Below are 13609 nucleotides of genomic sequence, written 5' to 3' on the forward strand. Positions count from 1 at the left end.
AGTGGCTGAAGAGCATCACAACTTCTTCTGCTAGCAAATACAGAGTGAATTTAATACTTACATAGCAAGGGAGCTAGGCTTAACATTTAACCGATTCACAAGAATCGCCAGTTTCCACAACACCAAAACATACTACGAACAGCTATTTTCTAATACCTTCCATAAGCCTCAGAGACACTTTGAAAAAACAAAAACAAAAACACAAACACACCAAATTAAAATGGAAAAGAAAAAAGATACAGGGATAAGAAAACTGTTCAAATATAACAAATGCCTGTGAGTTAATTAATAATCCTTCTAGACTTTCTACAAACTTCCAAGAAACTACACAAGGTACTCAAGTCTTCTTTTGTAAACATCAAGGCAGTTGCATCTCTAAGACCATGTGGCCTGGGATAACTGTGGCTTGTTGTCTCTATTTTCACCAAGTAAAATATCCAGTTTGTGGGCATCTCTCCCAAAACAAAGTTGAGTAACAGAAACTGCACAACATTGCACAGCCTGTGAAAATAACATCTCAACTGGTTTATTTTGTAAATCTAAGCCCTGGTATTGTTTAGCCCTTAGGTAAGGTACAACCTTAGCAGTGCGTTCCCGCTATTGTGAAGGTAGATGGATCCCTGCGGACTACAGTGCTGTAGGGTGAAAGCTCCAGCTCGGTGGTGCCGTCCTGATCGTTGTCATCACTGTTGGGCTCGGAGGACTAACATCTCAACTGGTTTATTTTGTAAATCTAAGCCCTGGTATGGTTTAGCCCTAAGGTAAGGTACAACCTTAGCAGTGCGTTCCCGCTATTGGGAAGGTAGATGGATCCCTGCGGACTACAGTGCTGTAGGGTGAAAGCTCCAGCTCGGTGGTGCCGTCCTGATCGTTGTCATCACTGTTGGGCTCGGAGGACTTTGGTGGGCCGCACTCCTCAAAACAGCAGCAGCAGCAGTCCAGGAAGGCTTTGCTGAAGGGCCGACAGAGCACCAGAAGCAGGATGGGTGTAACCGCGGACTTGCAGAACAGCATCATCTGACTCACCAGATGCAGGATATCCAGTGTACGACGTGGCACACCTGAAGCCATGTACACTGATACGATGTTGCTGATGTTCTCTGGAATGACGCAAAAGCCGTACAGGATAGCCAAAGCAACCACAATGCAGTTCATTTGGCTTTCCAGTTGGATCTGCTTGCGGTTGCCACGGACGCTGGTGCGCTCGGCTTTGCGGATTTTGCGTGCGGTCACCACCGAGCTGATGATGGTGAAGAGGGTGGGCAGGCAGAAGTAGCAGCCGAAGTACCACCACAGGCGAGCGCTGTTGTAGGTGAGTCCGAGCACGGAGGCTCACGCTCCTCTTTCACCAGCTGCCGGATGAGGAGCTCGGGCAGAGCGAGGAGCAGAGCACCCAGCCAGATCACGGTTAGCTTGGCTGTAGTGGAGGTGCAGTTCTCGATCATCTCATAGTACATCTGGACGTTGCTTGCGGCACGGAAACGGTCAATGCACAAAGCACAAAGAGTGAAGGTAGTTACTCCTAAAGACGCCACCTGCAAGGTAAAAGGGATGTGTGGTCATTATAAATAAACTTTTAGAAAATCCTTCCACTGAAAAACCTCAACAAAAAGTAGATCAAGGAACATTCCAGGTTCTATTAACATTCATTCCATGTTCTATTGGACAGTTCACCCAAAAAATTTAAGTTCTGTCATCATTCTCTCACCCTCAAGTTGTTCCAAACCTGTATGAGTTTCTTTCTTCTGTTGAGCACTAAAGAATGTTTTGAAGAATGGTGGTAACCAAACAATTGACAGTAAGCATTGACTTCCTTTGGAAAAAAAAAATAGGCCTACTATGGAAATCAGTGACTACCATTTGGTAATCAACATTCTTACTCATACAGGTTTGGAACAACTTGAGCTATGACAAAATTTTCAATTTTTGAGTGAACTACCCTATCCCTTTAAGCTTGATTGACAACACTTGTGGCATAAAAAAGCAAAAATCTGGGTTAAGCCAAAAGAATACTTTGTTTGTGTATGTATACACTAGCATATGCGTACATCTGAGTGCCCAGCCTTTCAAAGGTGTATGCGAACACAGGCGGCCGACACATGCACTCTATTTTCTCCAGAAGGTATGACCAATAAAAATGTCTTTTTACTCTTTTAAACCAAAGTTGCTTCTATCTCATAACCCCCTTACACAAACGTTGCCAATGCAGGCATCTGTTGTAGTTGCAGTCTCTGCTATGTTGTTGTTATTTTATCTCTTTAGTTTCGTTTTCTATTGTGAAACAGTGGCCTGGGCCAGTGTTGTCACTTTTGGAACAACTGATTAGTGCAAAACCAATTCAATACGCATGTGTGACCAATATCACTGTAATCGGTTTCAAAAATCGGACAGTGTGAGTACAGTATGTGCATTCTATTCTGGTGACAAAATTTGTGTCATGCATATGTGTAAAAACTAAAGCATACTTTGGGTTTTACAGTGAGGCACTTACAACGGGAGTGAATCGGGCAAATTCGTAAACTTTTAAATACTAAATAGTATAGTCACGAGACATAAACAATATGTGCATTAACATGATTTTAATGCGAAAAAATTGTTTACTAGAGCATGGCACTAGCAACACCAAAGTCATGGGTTCGATTCCCAGGGAAAGCAAGAACTCATAAAATGTGTACCTTGAATGCAACGTAAGCGGTGTCTGCCAAATGCATAAATATAAATGACAGCTTAACACCTAAAATGTCAAGAACAAACATAAAGCTCAAATAATCAATGCAAGTTTTAAATAAAGGTTTTACCGGAAGAATTAATGTAAGTGCTTTTATAAAAATATTAACATTTCTGCATTTGAATCCTCTAAAAAAAACATTCAGGAATGAGGAACAAGTCCGAATTAATTAGTAATCAACATTAAGCCAAGGGCTGTCGATTGAGCATAATTTGTATTGAACTCCTAAGCCCGTGGAACGACAAAGAAATTTAATCCCACTAGATTGTGCATAAAAACCACAGCCTTTCCATTTAAGGCCATCGACTTCATTGTTAGGTTGAAACATAGTGATCAAGTTAGAGGGTTGTTCTGAATCTAGGGTGTAGGCGCTGGCGCTCTGTAGTGTACCAGGAGATTAAAGCCACAACTATGGCACCAATCAGGTCAATTCCTCAGAAACACATGATACAATCTGAAAGCTGCCCCAGGGCAATACCACTATCTCTTTGTGTCTGCAGAGACACTCCCCATTACTGAGGAAGACGAAACACAGCCAAGATGTCTGTCCTGACCTACACGTATACATTTGCACTGAATTCCTGTCGTCTACACACACTTTCACACATATAGCCTTTTTGTTAATTTAACAGCATTTTTCATTTTAAAATGTGTGAACAGCTCCCATTGTTAAAATGCCAACAAATCAGATCTGGACATTTGTTGGCTTATAAGCGTTGCAAAAACAAACTTCAAGCTATATGTTTAATTAGTGGTTTGAACTTGTACAATACATAGGGTGCTTTGATGCAAGTCTGTCAAGAGGCCGAATCACAAAGTAGTTGATGCAAAAATCCAGAAATTTCAATTCAAAAATTGTGACTATCTTACATTGTGTGAAATTGGACAGACACTGAATGGCGCAGCTTTATACGCCAGTACGTGAACCCAGAAGGTTGATTGAAATAACACAATGCAAAATATTCTGCAATCTCAATGTTGCCACAAAAGGTGCTATAGGTGTAAATATCGTCTTTTACAGTCAGTTCCTCTTTTGGGTCAACAACTGTCTTGAAGGACAAACAGTTTGACAAAAATCTTACTAAGAAAGTTTAAGTCAATAGGTATATAGCAACTTACTTGACTAATAACACTTACGGTTCAGTAGAACTGACATTTGAAGGAAAATTTAACACTTCCCTTGAGTACTCAGCTTTGTTACCAACAGACAAATACTAAGTGTTTCTGGCATAAAGAAACACTTTTAGTGGCATTTCAGATTCAAACGACATCAAGTTGTATAATTTTTAATGCTGATACGGAATAAATGCCGACACAGATAAAATGACGAATGACGTGTGAATATCAGATGTGCTGCATTCACCTGAAATGGGAAACCAGCAACTTTACTACAGTTTAACCAGCTTCATGTGTGAAAGTGTGATTATCTTTGAGAACCTGCTAGAATAAAGTCAAGCTCAATCCTGAAACCAGGCCCGGCCCACTCAATCATCAGTCTGACCCAAGAAAGTCCCAAGGTTCACCTTACACTATACAGCGGGACCTACTTAGGCTGCATTAAAGCACAAGAGATGGAGTGGCATGAAAACATTCTAGTATGTGATGTACAGTATGTGATCAAACATGGTTCCATATTAACTTTTTTATCCAAACTGATATCCTATATTACTAATACACTATAGCCTATAGTTTTAGTATCAATACATCTTACCATTAACATACTCATTTTGAAATAGTAGGCATAATACCAAGAATATCACACATCAGAAACACAAACCGCATTTCAATCATCCATTAAAAGTGACCAACCGCAGTTTTACCTCAATGTATGGAATGATTTTACAGGAGAATTCCCCAAGGAGCCAATCCTTAGTGAGTTCATGGAATATAACAAGTGGCAAGCAGAAAAAGAGGATGACAAAATCCCACAGGGCGAGGTTGGCCAGCAAGGAGTTTGAAATGCTTCTCATGTAGTAATTGTGGCACACTATGCACATGATTGCTACATTCCCAACAATTCCCACAGTGAAAATGAGGATGGAGATGCACATGACAGCATATGCACCGTACGATTCACCTGTCACGGGGTAAAACGGGTTCTTCACCCCTGGAGTTTTTGATCGTGTATTAAAGGGAATGAACGGGGTGAAGACTTCCTCAAAGTCCTCCACAGGTGAGGTGTCCCATTCAGGGATAGACGTGAACTCAGTGGGAAAGTCAGTAGGCTGGATCTGCGCTACAGGTTTAGGCAATGACTCCACGCGTTCAAGTTCATTATCTTGCGATTTGATAGTTGGATTCCTGTCAGGCTCATTAACGACCGTTACTCGATCCTGTCGACGAAAACGCCTTTTAACGCGAATTTCGCCTTGTGTTTCCTTCAGAAATGATTTTGTTTTGTTATATTTGTCCATTTGATCATTTTTTTCGTACTTTTGCCTGGAAGATGCTCTCACCGTTGTGTTATCGCTCCCATTCACCGGCATTACGTTTATAGTAGTCCTGCTCGATGAAAGCACATCTTTAGGCTCCTTACCCGCTTCATAACTGATCTTATTTAAAGTTACACGTCGTTCACGGCTGTCTGTATTGATTTCACGCACTTTATAGGTTGAAACGAATTTTGACGTTAAATCTGCCGTGTTATTGATACGCGCGAGAACTACTGAGAGTTCACAACAAATGAGCAAACAAAATACAGTTAAAAATGGCATTTCCATTGCGTATATCCCTCAACAATATCCAAATCTGATAATTCCAGTATTTTTAAGGCAAAGTTGTAGGGCAAACATCAAGCTTCATTCCGTTCGCTGGTCTCTCGTTTAGATAAGCATCTCCAGTTTCCATTTTTAAATCCCAGGAGTAATATTATAACAGCAGAACTGTGAGGAAAAAAAATAAAAATAAATACTTGGTCAAACAGGTGATTAACCAAACAATTAAAAATTAATTGAAGCCATGGAACCTCTGAAATATTTCCTAGCGATTCGTATGAGGAACAATATACACGCCAAGGCCAAGAACATCCAGCATCTCGATAAAGTGAAAGTCCTTGAGTGCCGTTCATGGGCTTTTAGATAAGCATCTCCAGTTTCCATGTTTAAAAGTAATATTATAACAGCAGAACCGTGAGGAAAAAAAATAAAAATAAATACTTGGTCAAACAGGTGATTAACCAAACAATTAAAAACTCATTGCAGCCATGGAACCTCTGAAATATTTCCTAGCGATTCGTATGAGGAACAATATACACGCCAAGGCCAAGAACATCCAGCATCTCGATAAAGTGAAAGTCCTTGAGTGCCGTTCATGGGCTCCTGATGCAGCTCTGCGATATGAAGCTCTGTCAGGGAGGCGCCGCTTTCACAGATGCAATACAGTGAATGCGCCACCTAGCGGACTGAAACAGAACTGCAATGTGTTTCCAGCAACAACCCCCTGCTGTCGATGCTCAGTTATCTTCACTTGGCTTGTTAAATAATGACATACAGGTCTAAGCAAACCAAGCGGAAAAGAGTTTTTCTATATACTCTATACAGAACTAGCCCATTACTTTTCAAGCTTCTAACTGGGAATTCTGCAGAAAAGACTGAACAGATGTATTAAAGATGTTTTATTTTACAATATGAATTTATGGATTGCGTTTGATCATAATGTATTTACATTTCTTAACACAAAATATTCCTGGCAAACCCTTTTTTCTTGTTCATCACAGGTGGTCATCTATGATTTCTTTACTTTTAATCAAAATGTCCATAACTTCTCTATTCTTCTTTCATTTCTGTGTTAGTGATCTGACAGCAAACTTTATTTCTGTCGTTGTCCTTTACAGTGTAGACAGAGACACAAAGATCCAGCCATGGACGCTCCTCTACAAAGACAGTACAGAGAAAAAAACAACAACATTATCGTACGCTAAATAATGTAGGAATTTAGAGAAAATATTCATAGGAAATGAAATCTTTACCCAAACTGCTGTCTGGTGGTTGAATTGTGTCCATGATGGTCTGAATCTTGTCCTGCAAATCCTGACTGCCTGAAGCATCTACAGCAGAAACATGGAAGAACCTCTCCTGTAAAGAATGAGACAATCACTCAAACCTATTTCTGAATAAAAAAACAGCGCCCTCTGCTGATGAACACATGCAGCATTTCTACTCTTTTGAGAGACTACTTTGCAAGATTTTAACTTCAAATGTTTTTGCTTTTAGAAATAATAATAATTGCAGTTCTTTAATCAAATGCTGAAAACGCATCCTGTTTTGCACTACAACAAAAAAGCTATATACACAATGTTTACACGCAACATACATATCTGTAATTAACTTAGATATTTAATCAAATGGCATTGCTATATGTACACTCACAGCGTTTTCCCACAGCAGAGCCTCTAATGTGTCGGTCTGGTCCTCCAGTTCAAACTGGATTAACAATCTGTACTGCATTAGCTGAACTCCCAGAGCTGTGTGACAGAGACACCGATGAACTGTCTAAATATACAGTCGTACATTTTTAAGAGTGGCTGAAGTGTCCAAATTTTTTTTTAGGCCAACTGGGACATCACATGAGATAAAAAAGAAAATAACAACAAAAAAAGTTAAAATTGCAGTTATGCCTGAGTCAGCTTTTTTGAAAATACACCTGCAAAAAAATACAGTGTCTATTTACAGACACTGTAAGTGCCTTGTTGGCAGAGGCTATTTACACTAACTCCGCCCACCAACGTCTGATTGGACTAGTCAACACTACAAAAGACGGCTATCAAATGTCAGCTCCAGTGGTGTCGATAGTAAAGTGCGTACCGTAGTGTTTTTGACGCGATCGCCCCAGGTTCGAACCCGCCTTTTGCCAAACTTTTTTTCCTCCATTTTCAAACCTCATATCACATCGGAAAGGCATTTATTTTCAATAAAAATAAAGGAAATAATCAAAAAGTTGAAAATGAAGTATTGGGTAGGGTTAGGGTCGGTGTAGGGACGGCTTTATTGTCCCAATAAGGTGGCATTCATTTAATAATATGAATTACAATTATAATTTACACTCAATATGTTATTATTGCATACTGTTTTATAATGTACTACAATACTGAGGTGCAGATAATTGCCACTATTTGCATTAAGTAGTATAAATAGCAGAAAATCCTGCTATTTTAACATGGTGTAAATAGAATCTATAGCTATTTTCACTTAGTGTAAATCGCATCCATTGCTAAGAAAATATGCTATTTTCACTTAGTGCAAATAGCATCTAATTGCTATTTACTCTTAGTGTAAATAGCATCTATTGCCAAAAAAATACGTCTGACCAGAACTAGGCTCATTAAAATCAACAAAACAAACAAATAATAAATAATAACATACAATAACAACGACGACAACAACAAAATACCTCAATTTAATTAATGATAATTTAAAACTGACATGACATGTTATTTTGGCCTTAGCCAAGTCCTTGCTCTGAAATTTCAACTGAGGTAGCAAACATGATGCAAAAATAACATTTTAACATAAGAAGTAGAATAACAAGGGAAAATATTTAAATAAATGAATGTAATTTTTTGTAGTAATTCATGTAATTTTTCTGTATAAATAAATGATTAAGAATGTCAGCATTCAGAAACATTAGATATTAATATCTGAAGTGGCACATAAAATTCTTCTTAGTCTATATGCATTTCATTACAATAAAATATATATTCACTCAGTGCAGGGTTATTATTAGTTAACTATAACTAAAGCTAAAATTAAAACCATTAAAAACATTTCTGTTACTTGAAATAAAATAAGCGTTAACTCTAATTAAATATAAAAAAAACTGTTTATTTCAGCAAGTGGCTAAAGCAACATTTTTCATTTTAGTTTAGTTTAACTTGATGTGCAAAAATATCTAAAACAAAAACTGAAGGAAAAAAAAGCCCTATATGGACCTATATTTTAATTGAAAACAGAATGAAAATAGAAGATCTAAAAATAAAAACCTCATTCAAAATATAAAAACTATAACAGTATATTAATAATACTGTTATAGCTAACACTTTGTGGTGCTGTATGCCAAAATAAAATCATTTTGATTACCTTTTTATTTGCTTTATCATAAAAAAGAATTCTACATATCAGGTAAAAATAGGCATAAATAGTCAAAATGAATGCTGCAATTGTTTATTTATTTTTTTTAAAAAGTACCTTCAGCGACTGCCTGTTCATCCCATGTCTCCACTCCAGCAAACACAGGGTTTTGAAATGTGTTCAGAGAGCACTGCTTACACCTGAGACACACAAATATGTTTAACTACATATAGATATGATCGTATCCTTCCCTGGGGATTGTCATAAACTGTTTTCATGATAATAGACGTACACGCTGAACACCAGGGGAGTTTACAATGAAGCAGGTAAGCTTGTCGTCTTACCCGTAATATCTTTTGTCTCCAGAGAACAGGAATGGAGCTGTGAGATCCATCAGAGTCATCCTGCCGTTCACTGATCTCACGGGAACCAGGTTTTTGTAATCCCGTGATAACACACAAATCTCATCCAGCGTCGTTCCTGTACATACAAAGCTTTTTTGTAAATGGATATTAAAATATACATATAAAAATACTTCTCTTCATAGTCAGATACCTTCGACGAATATCAGCTGCATGTGAGTGCTTTCCCCCACCATGTCTCTGGATATGTGCATTGAGATGGCTCTGCCAGGCTCTCTAGAACTTGCTGATGAAGTGGCGGCCCACTGCTCATCGCAAGGTTGGCTGTCTTTCGCTGACTCCCGAAAGACTTTAGCAACAGCGCTGTCATCGGGAACATCTTCCCTGTCACATACAAAAAAAAAAGAAAAAAAAAGAAGCAGACTACTGTTCAAAGGTTTGGGGTTGGTAAGGTTTTTAATGTTTTCGAAAGAAGGTTTTTACTGCAATTACTCACACTGCCAGCCAAAAGATTGGAACAATAACTTATACTCACAAAGACAGCATTTATTTATTCAAAAACATGTAAGGACTATAATGTCAAATAATATGCCAATTTAAAGTAACTGTTTTCTATTTGAATATAAAATGTAATTTATTCCTGTGATGGCAAAGCTGAATTTATTTGATTAAAAATACAGTAAAAACAGTAATATTGTGAAATATTCTTACAATTTAAAATAACAGTTTTCTATTTGAATACATTTTAAAACGTAATTTATTTCTGTCATGCAAAGCTGAATTTTCTCCAGTCTTCAGTGTCACATGATCCTTCAGAAATCATTCTAATATGCTGATCTGGTGCTCAAAAACATTTATTATTATCAATGTTGAAAACAGTTGAGCTGCTTAATATTTTTGTGGATTTTTTTTTCAGGATTATTTCATGAATATGACGTTTAAAAGAACAGAATTTATTTGAAATAGAAACCTTTTGTAACATTATAAATGTCCTTAATACATCATTGCTGAATAGATAAATAAATACAAAAAACAAAAAAAAACAAATAAATAGTTTAGTTTAGTTTAGTTTATTTGTTTACAGGGGCAATGCACATTAATAAACTTGGCTGTAAATGTGCCAGAATTAGCCAAAGAGGCTATTTTTCATCTGTAGACCCTTGATAGAATGTTTAAAAAAAAGTCACCCTAAAAACAAAACAGAGCATCTTTGACACATATTACAACCAACAAAGAAGAAGAGATTAAAAAAAATAGAATGCTAAAAAATACAAATACATAATTGCATATAAAAATCGAACTAAAACACAGTAAGTTATCAAAACAAAATAAAATATAAGGAAAAAGAGAGAGAGAGAGAGAGAGAGAGAGAGAGAGAGAGAGGTAGCGACAGGAGAAAGCTAATAACCAAGAGCAATTAGTACAGAGAAGTCTAAAATTAAGAATACAATACTAATGTTGACAGTCCTGAGGTTTCAGCAACCATTTTTTAAGATGAAACTGAAAAGAACCATATGTATCCAGTCTTCTAATTATTGATGAAATTGAGTTCCAGTCCCTTGCAGCTTTGACTGAGAATACAGACTGACTAAATTTACATTTTCTGAGTGAAATAATACAGTCCCCTTTACCCACCCCTTTTGGACTGATGAGCAGTTGTTCTAATATTCACAAACTGTTTCAACGGTGAAGTACGGCTATGTATAGTCTTAAACATTAGACAAATATCTACATATTTGATCAGGTTATCCCAGCTTAGCAAATTAAATTTTTTTTAGTATTGAGCAATGATGAAACTGAACTGATTTCTTATCAAGAGTTTTTAGTGATTGTTTATACAAAGACTCCAGTGGTTTCAGAGTAGTTATACTAGCTTGCGACCAAGTTGTTAAACAATAAGTGATATGAGAAATAATCATAGAATGCACATACATCAAAGCGGCCTCTGATGACATATAATCACGAATAAATCTAAAGTTTGACAGACTAAATTGGACCCGGTTACAGACCTTTTTAACATGAGCCTTAAATGAAAGTCTGGAATCAATCACAACACAGAGGTACTTATATTCCCCTGATACAAAAACATCTGGCACTACACTTGAACTATTAGTTTTGGTAAAAACATACACACTGTTTTAGAGATGTTTAACTGTAAACAGCATTGTTCTAGCCAAGTTGTGACATGAACCACGGATTCTGTAAGTTCATTTGCAACTTGTGACACACTGCTTCTGTGTTTATAAATAACTGTGTCGTCCGCATACATTTGGATGTTAGTGTTGGGACAGACGGATGGAAGATCATTGATATACAACGTGAAAAGCAATGGACCCAAAATAGATCCTTGGGGAACACCTGTGGATATACTTATGGGAGCTGCCTTTTAATTCTGTTTTCTGACATACTGTGTGCGACCTGACAAATATGATTCAATCCATCTTGAAGTCTCTTGAGAAAAATTAAAACCTAATAATTTAGACAATAATTCTGTGGTTTACGGTGTCAAAAGCCTTCCTGAGGTCAAGAAACACCACTCCAACAACCCCTCCTTTGTCTAATAGAGACTTAACTTTTTCAGTGAAGTAACAGTTTGCCATCTCAGTTGAATAGTTTGCTCTGAAGCCAAACTGCATTGCATGTAAAGCAAATTAACCGGTATTTAAATAATTAGTGATTTGTGCAGCCATCAATTTCTCTGCAACCTTTGAGACAATAGGTAAAATACTAATAGGTCTGTAATTACTAGCAGAATGAACATCTCCACTTTTGAATATAGGCACAATAACAGATGACTTCCAAGCCAATGGGAACATCCCCTGAGAAACTGAAACTGACAATAAATAATAAAACCTTACTGATAACAAATTTTTGAATGCTAGTGTAAATGTAAAAAGGAAAAAGCTTATTTATTAGGATTGTGATATACAAAGTTAAAAAAATTATTTTTTTTTGCAATTTTATTGCACTAAACAACCACCAGGTGGCAAACAGAACATACAGCAAATCTAGAACAATACATTTGAAGCTCAAGTCTGCTCCTCAAGAGTGAAACACCAAATATAATGCTATTCCAGGAACTTCTTTTCCAAGTTCAAAATGCCCATGAACCAGTACATATCACCAAAAAAAAAAAAAAATTAACAAAATTAAAATTTAAATACAATTAAATGTATTTTTAAAAAATATTTATTTTCTGAATTTTTTTACTTTATTAATATAGGACAGTGTAGAAGTGGCAGGAAGTGAAGTGGGGGAGAGAGAGCGAGGAAGGATCAGGAAAGGTCCCGAGCCGGGATTCAAACTCGGGACACCCATAGTGTAACGGCGCTACATGTCAGTGCACTGCCCGCAAGGCTATCGACACCGACAGTGATTTATATCTTAAAATAATGAACGCAATGAGTATTAAATTACAATGGTACAATTATGTATTAAACAAGTATACAATAACCAATATTACAAAACTTCAAAATAAGACAAAATGAGAGCCAAGAGTGGGTTGTGTAAAGTGTCAGACTCACATTGTTTTACAGTTGGAGCAGAAGAGTTTCAGGCACTGGTATAACTGCTGAGGATTGTACTTCTTCACCCGGGCTCGGACGTGGCACAACAGTGGCGATGTGGAGCGCTTCACCCGGGCGAGTGTGAGCTGTCGCATGTTGTGCTCACACGTCCGCACTGAACAATCATATCAGCATTTACATTAGAGTTTGTCAGACCTGTGGCTTAGTGGTTTGCATGTGCACATTTCCAATGCCGTTTCTCCAAATATGAATCCAATATTGTGGATTTACTTTTCATTTTTACTGTAGAGTAAGACGTGACTGGTTTTTACCTGTATAAGAAGGTCCTGTATCTGCTTCTGCATCTGGAATGACAACAACAACATTATTTAATCATTCAAGCTTTTTACCTTTTTATTCATCCGTTTCAGTAAAGGCTTTGAGAAGATCTTAAACTTGGTAATATATATCTATACCTGTTTCATCATCATTTGGCAAGACTAGAAGGAAACATAAGCATATACAGATGAGGGCGAGCTGAGCATGACACAAAATTGGACAGAAATTGGAAACCAAAAGAGGCGCCACCAACCTACAGCCTCTGGCGGCGTGTACCAAATCTCCAGTAACGTGCCATCGTTCACTTCATCATACTCATCCAGGTCCACATGTTTCTCTAGCACACTGAATAAGGATCAGTATAGAGAGAGAGAGAGAATGAGAGCAAGTGAGAAACAAGAGAGACACACGATCACATAAATGTCAGGTAGACAGCTAAGGGGCCACAGAAGTAATTTTTTAATGGAAATGATTTTGACTTACAGGGCGTCTCAATTATATTGCCATCATAATGCTCATGACTTCAGCAAATTCCTATATGTGCCGACTGTATATATTATATCATATTACACACACACACACACACACACACACACACACACACACACA

General features: G+C 37.4%; 1 protein-coding gene and 1 pseudogene across 3 annotated transcripts in view; both read right to left on the bottom strand.

Annotated features, from left to right (window-relative positions):
* Window positions 1-486: 486 nt before the first annotated feature.
* LOC107659473 (prosaposin receptor GPR37-like) lies at window positions 487-5770 on the bottom strand (annotated as a pseudogene).
* Window positions 5771-6371: 601 nt separating this feature from the next.
* pot1 (protection of telomeres 1 homolog) overlaps window positions 6372-13609 on the bottom strand; it is a 45408-nt gene continuing 38170 nt past the window's right edge. For 2 of the 3 annotated variants that reach the window (XM_016448442.1, XM_016448443.1), the window contains 10 exons: window positions 13254-13345; window positions 13138-13161; window positions 12994-13026; window positions 12680-12836; window positions 9349-9539; window positions 9138-9273; window positions 8911-8993; window positions 7096-7190; window positions 6696-6801; window positions 6372-6599 (listed from right to left, as the gene is read on the bottom strand). In XM_016448442.1, the coding sequence (XP_016303928.1) occupies window positions 6493-6599; window positions 6696-6801; window positions 7096-7190; window positions 8911-8993; window positions 9138-9273; window positions 9349-9539; window positions 12680-12836; window positions 12994-13026; window positions 13138-13161; window positions 13254-13345 (1024 nt within the window). In that variant the 3' untranslated portion in view covers window positions 6372-6492. The remainder of the gene's footprint in view (window positions 6600-6695; window positions 6802-7095; window positions 7191-8910; window positions 8994-9137; window positions 9274-9348; window positions 9540-12679; window positions 12837-12993; window positions 13027-13137; window positions 13162-13253; window positions 13346-13609) is intronic. The other variant, XM_016448444.1, reaches the window with a different exon arrangement.

Source organism: Sinocyclocheilus anshuiensis, unplaced genomic scaffold, assembly GCF_001515605.1.
Source record: "Sinocyclocheilus anshuiensis isolate Anshui unplaced genomic scaffold, SAMN03320099.WGS_v1.1 scaffold387, whole genome shotgun sequence".
NCBI classification, from domain to species: Eukaryota; Metazoa; Chordata; class Actinopteri; order Cypriniformes; family Cyprinidae; genus Sinocyclocheilus; species Sinocyclocheilus anshuiensis.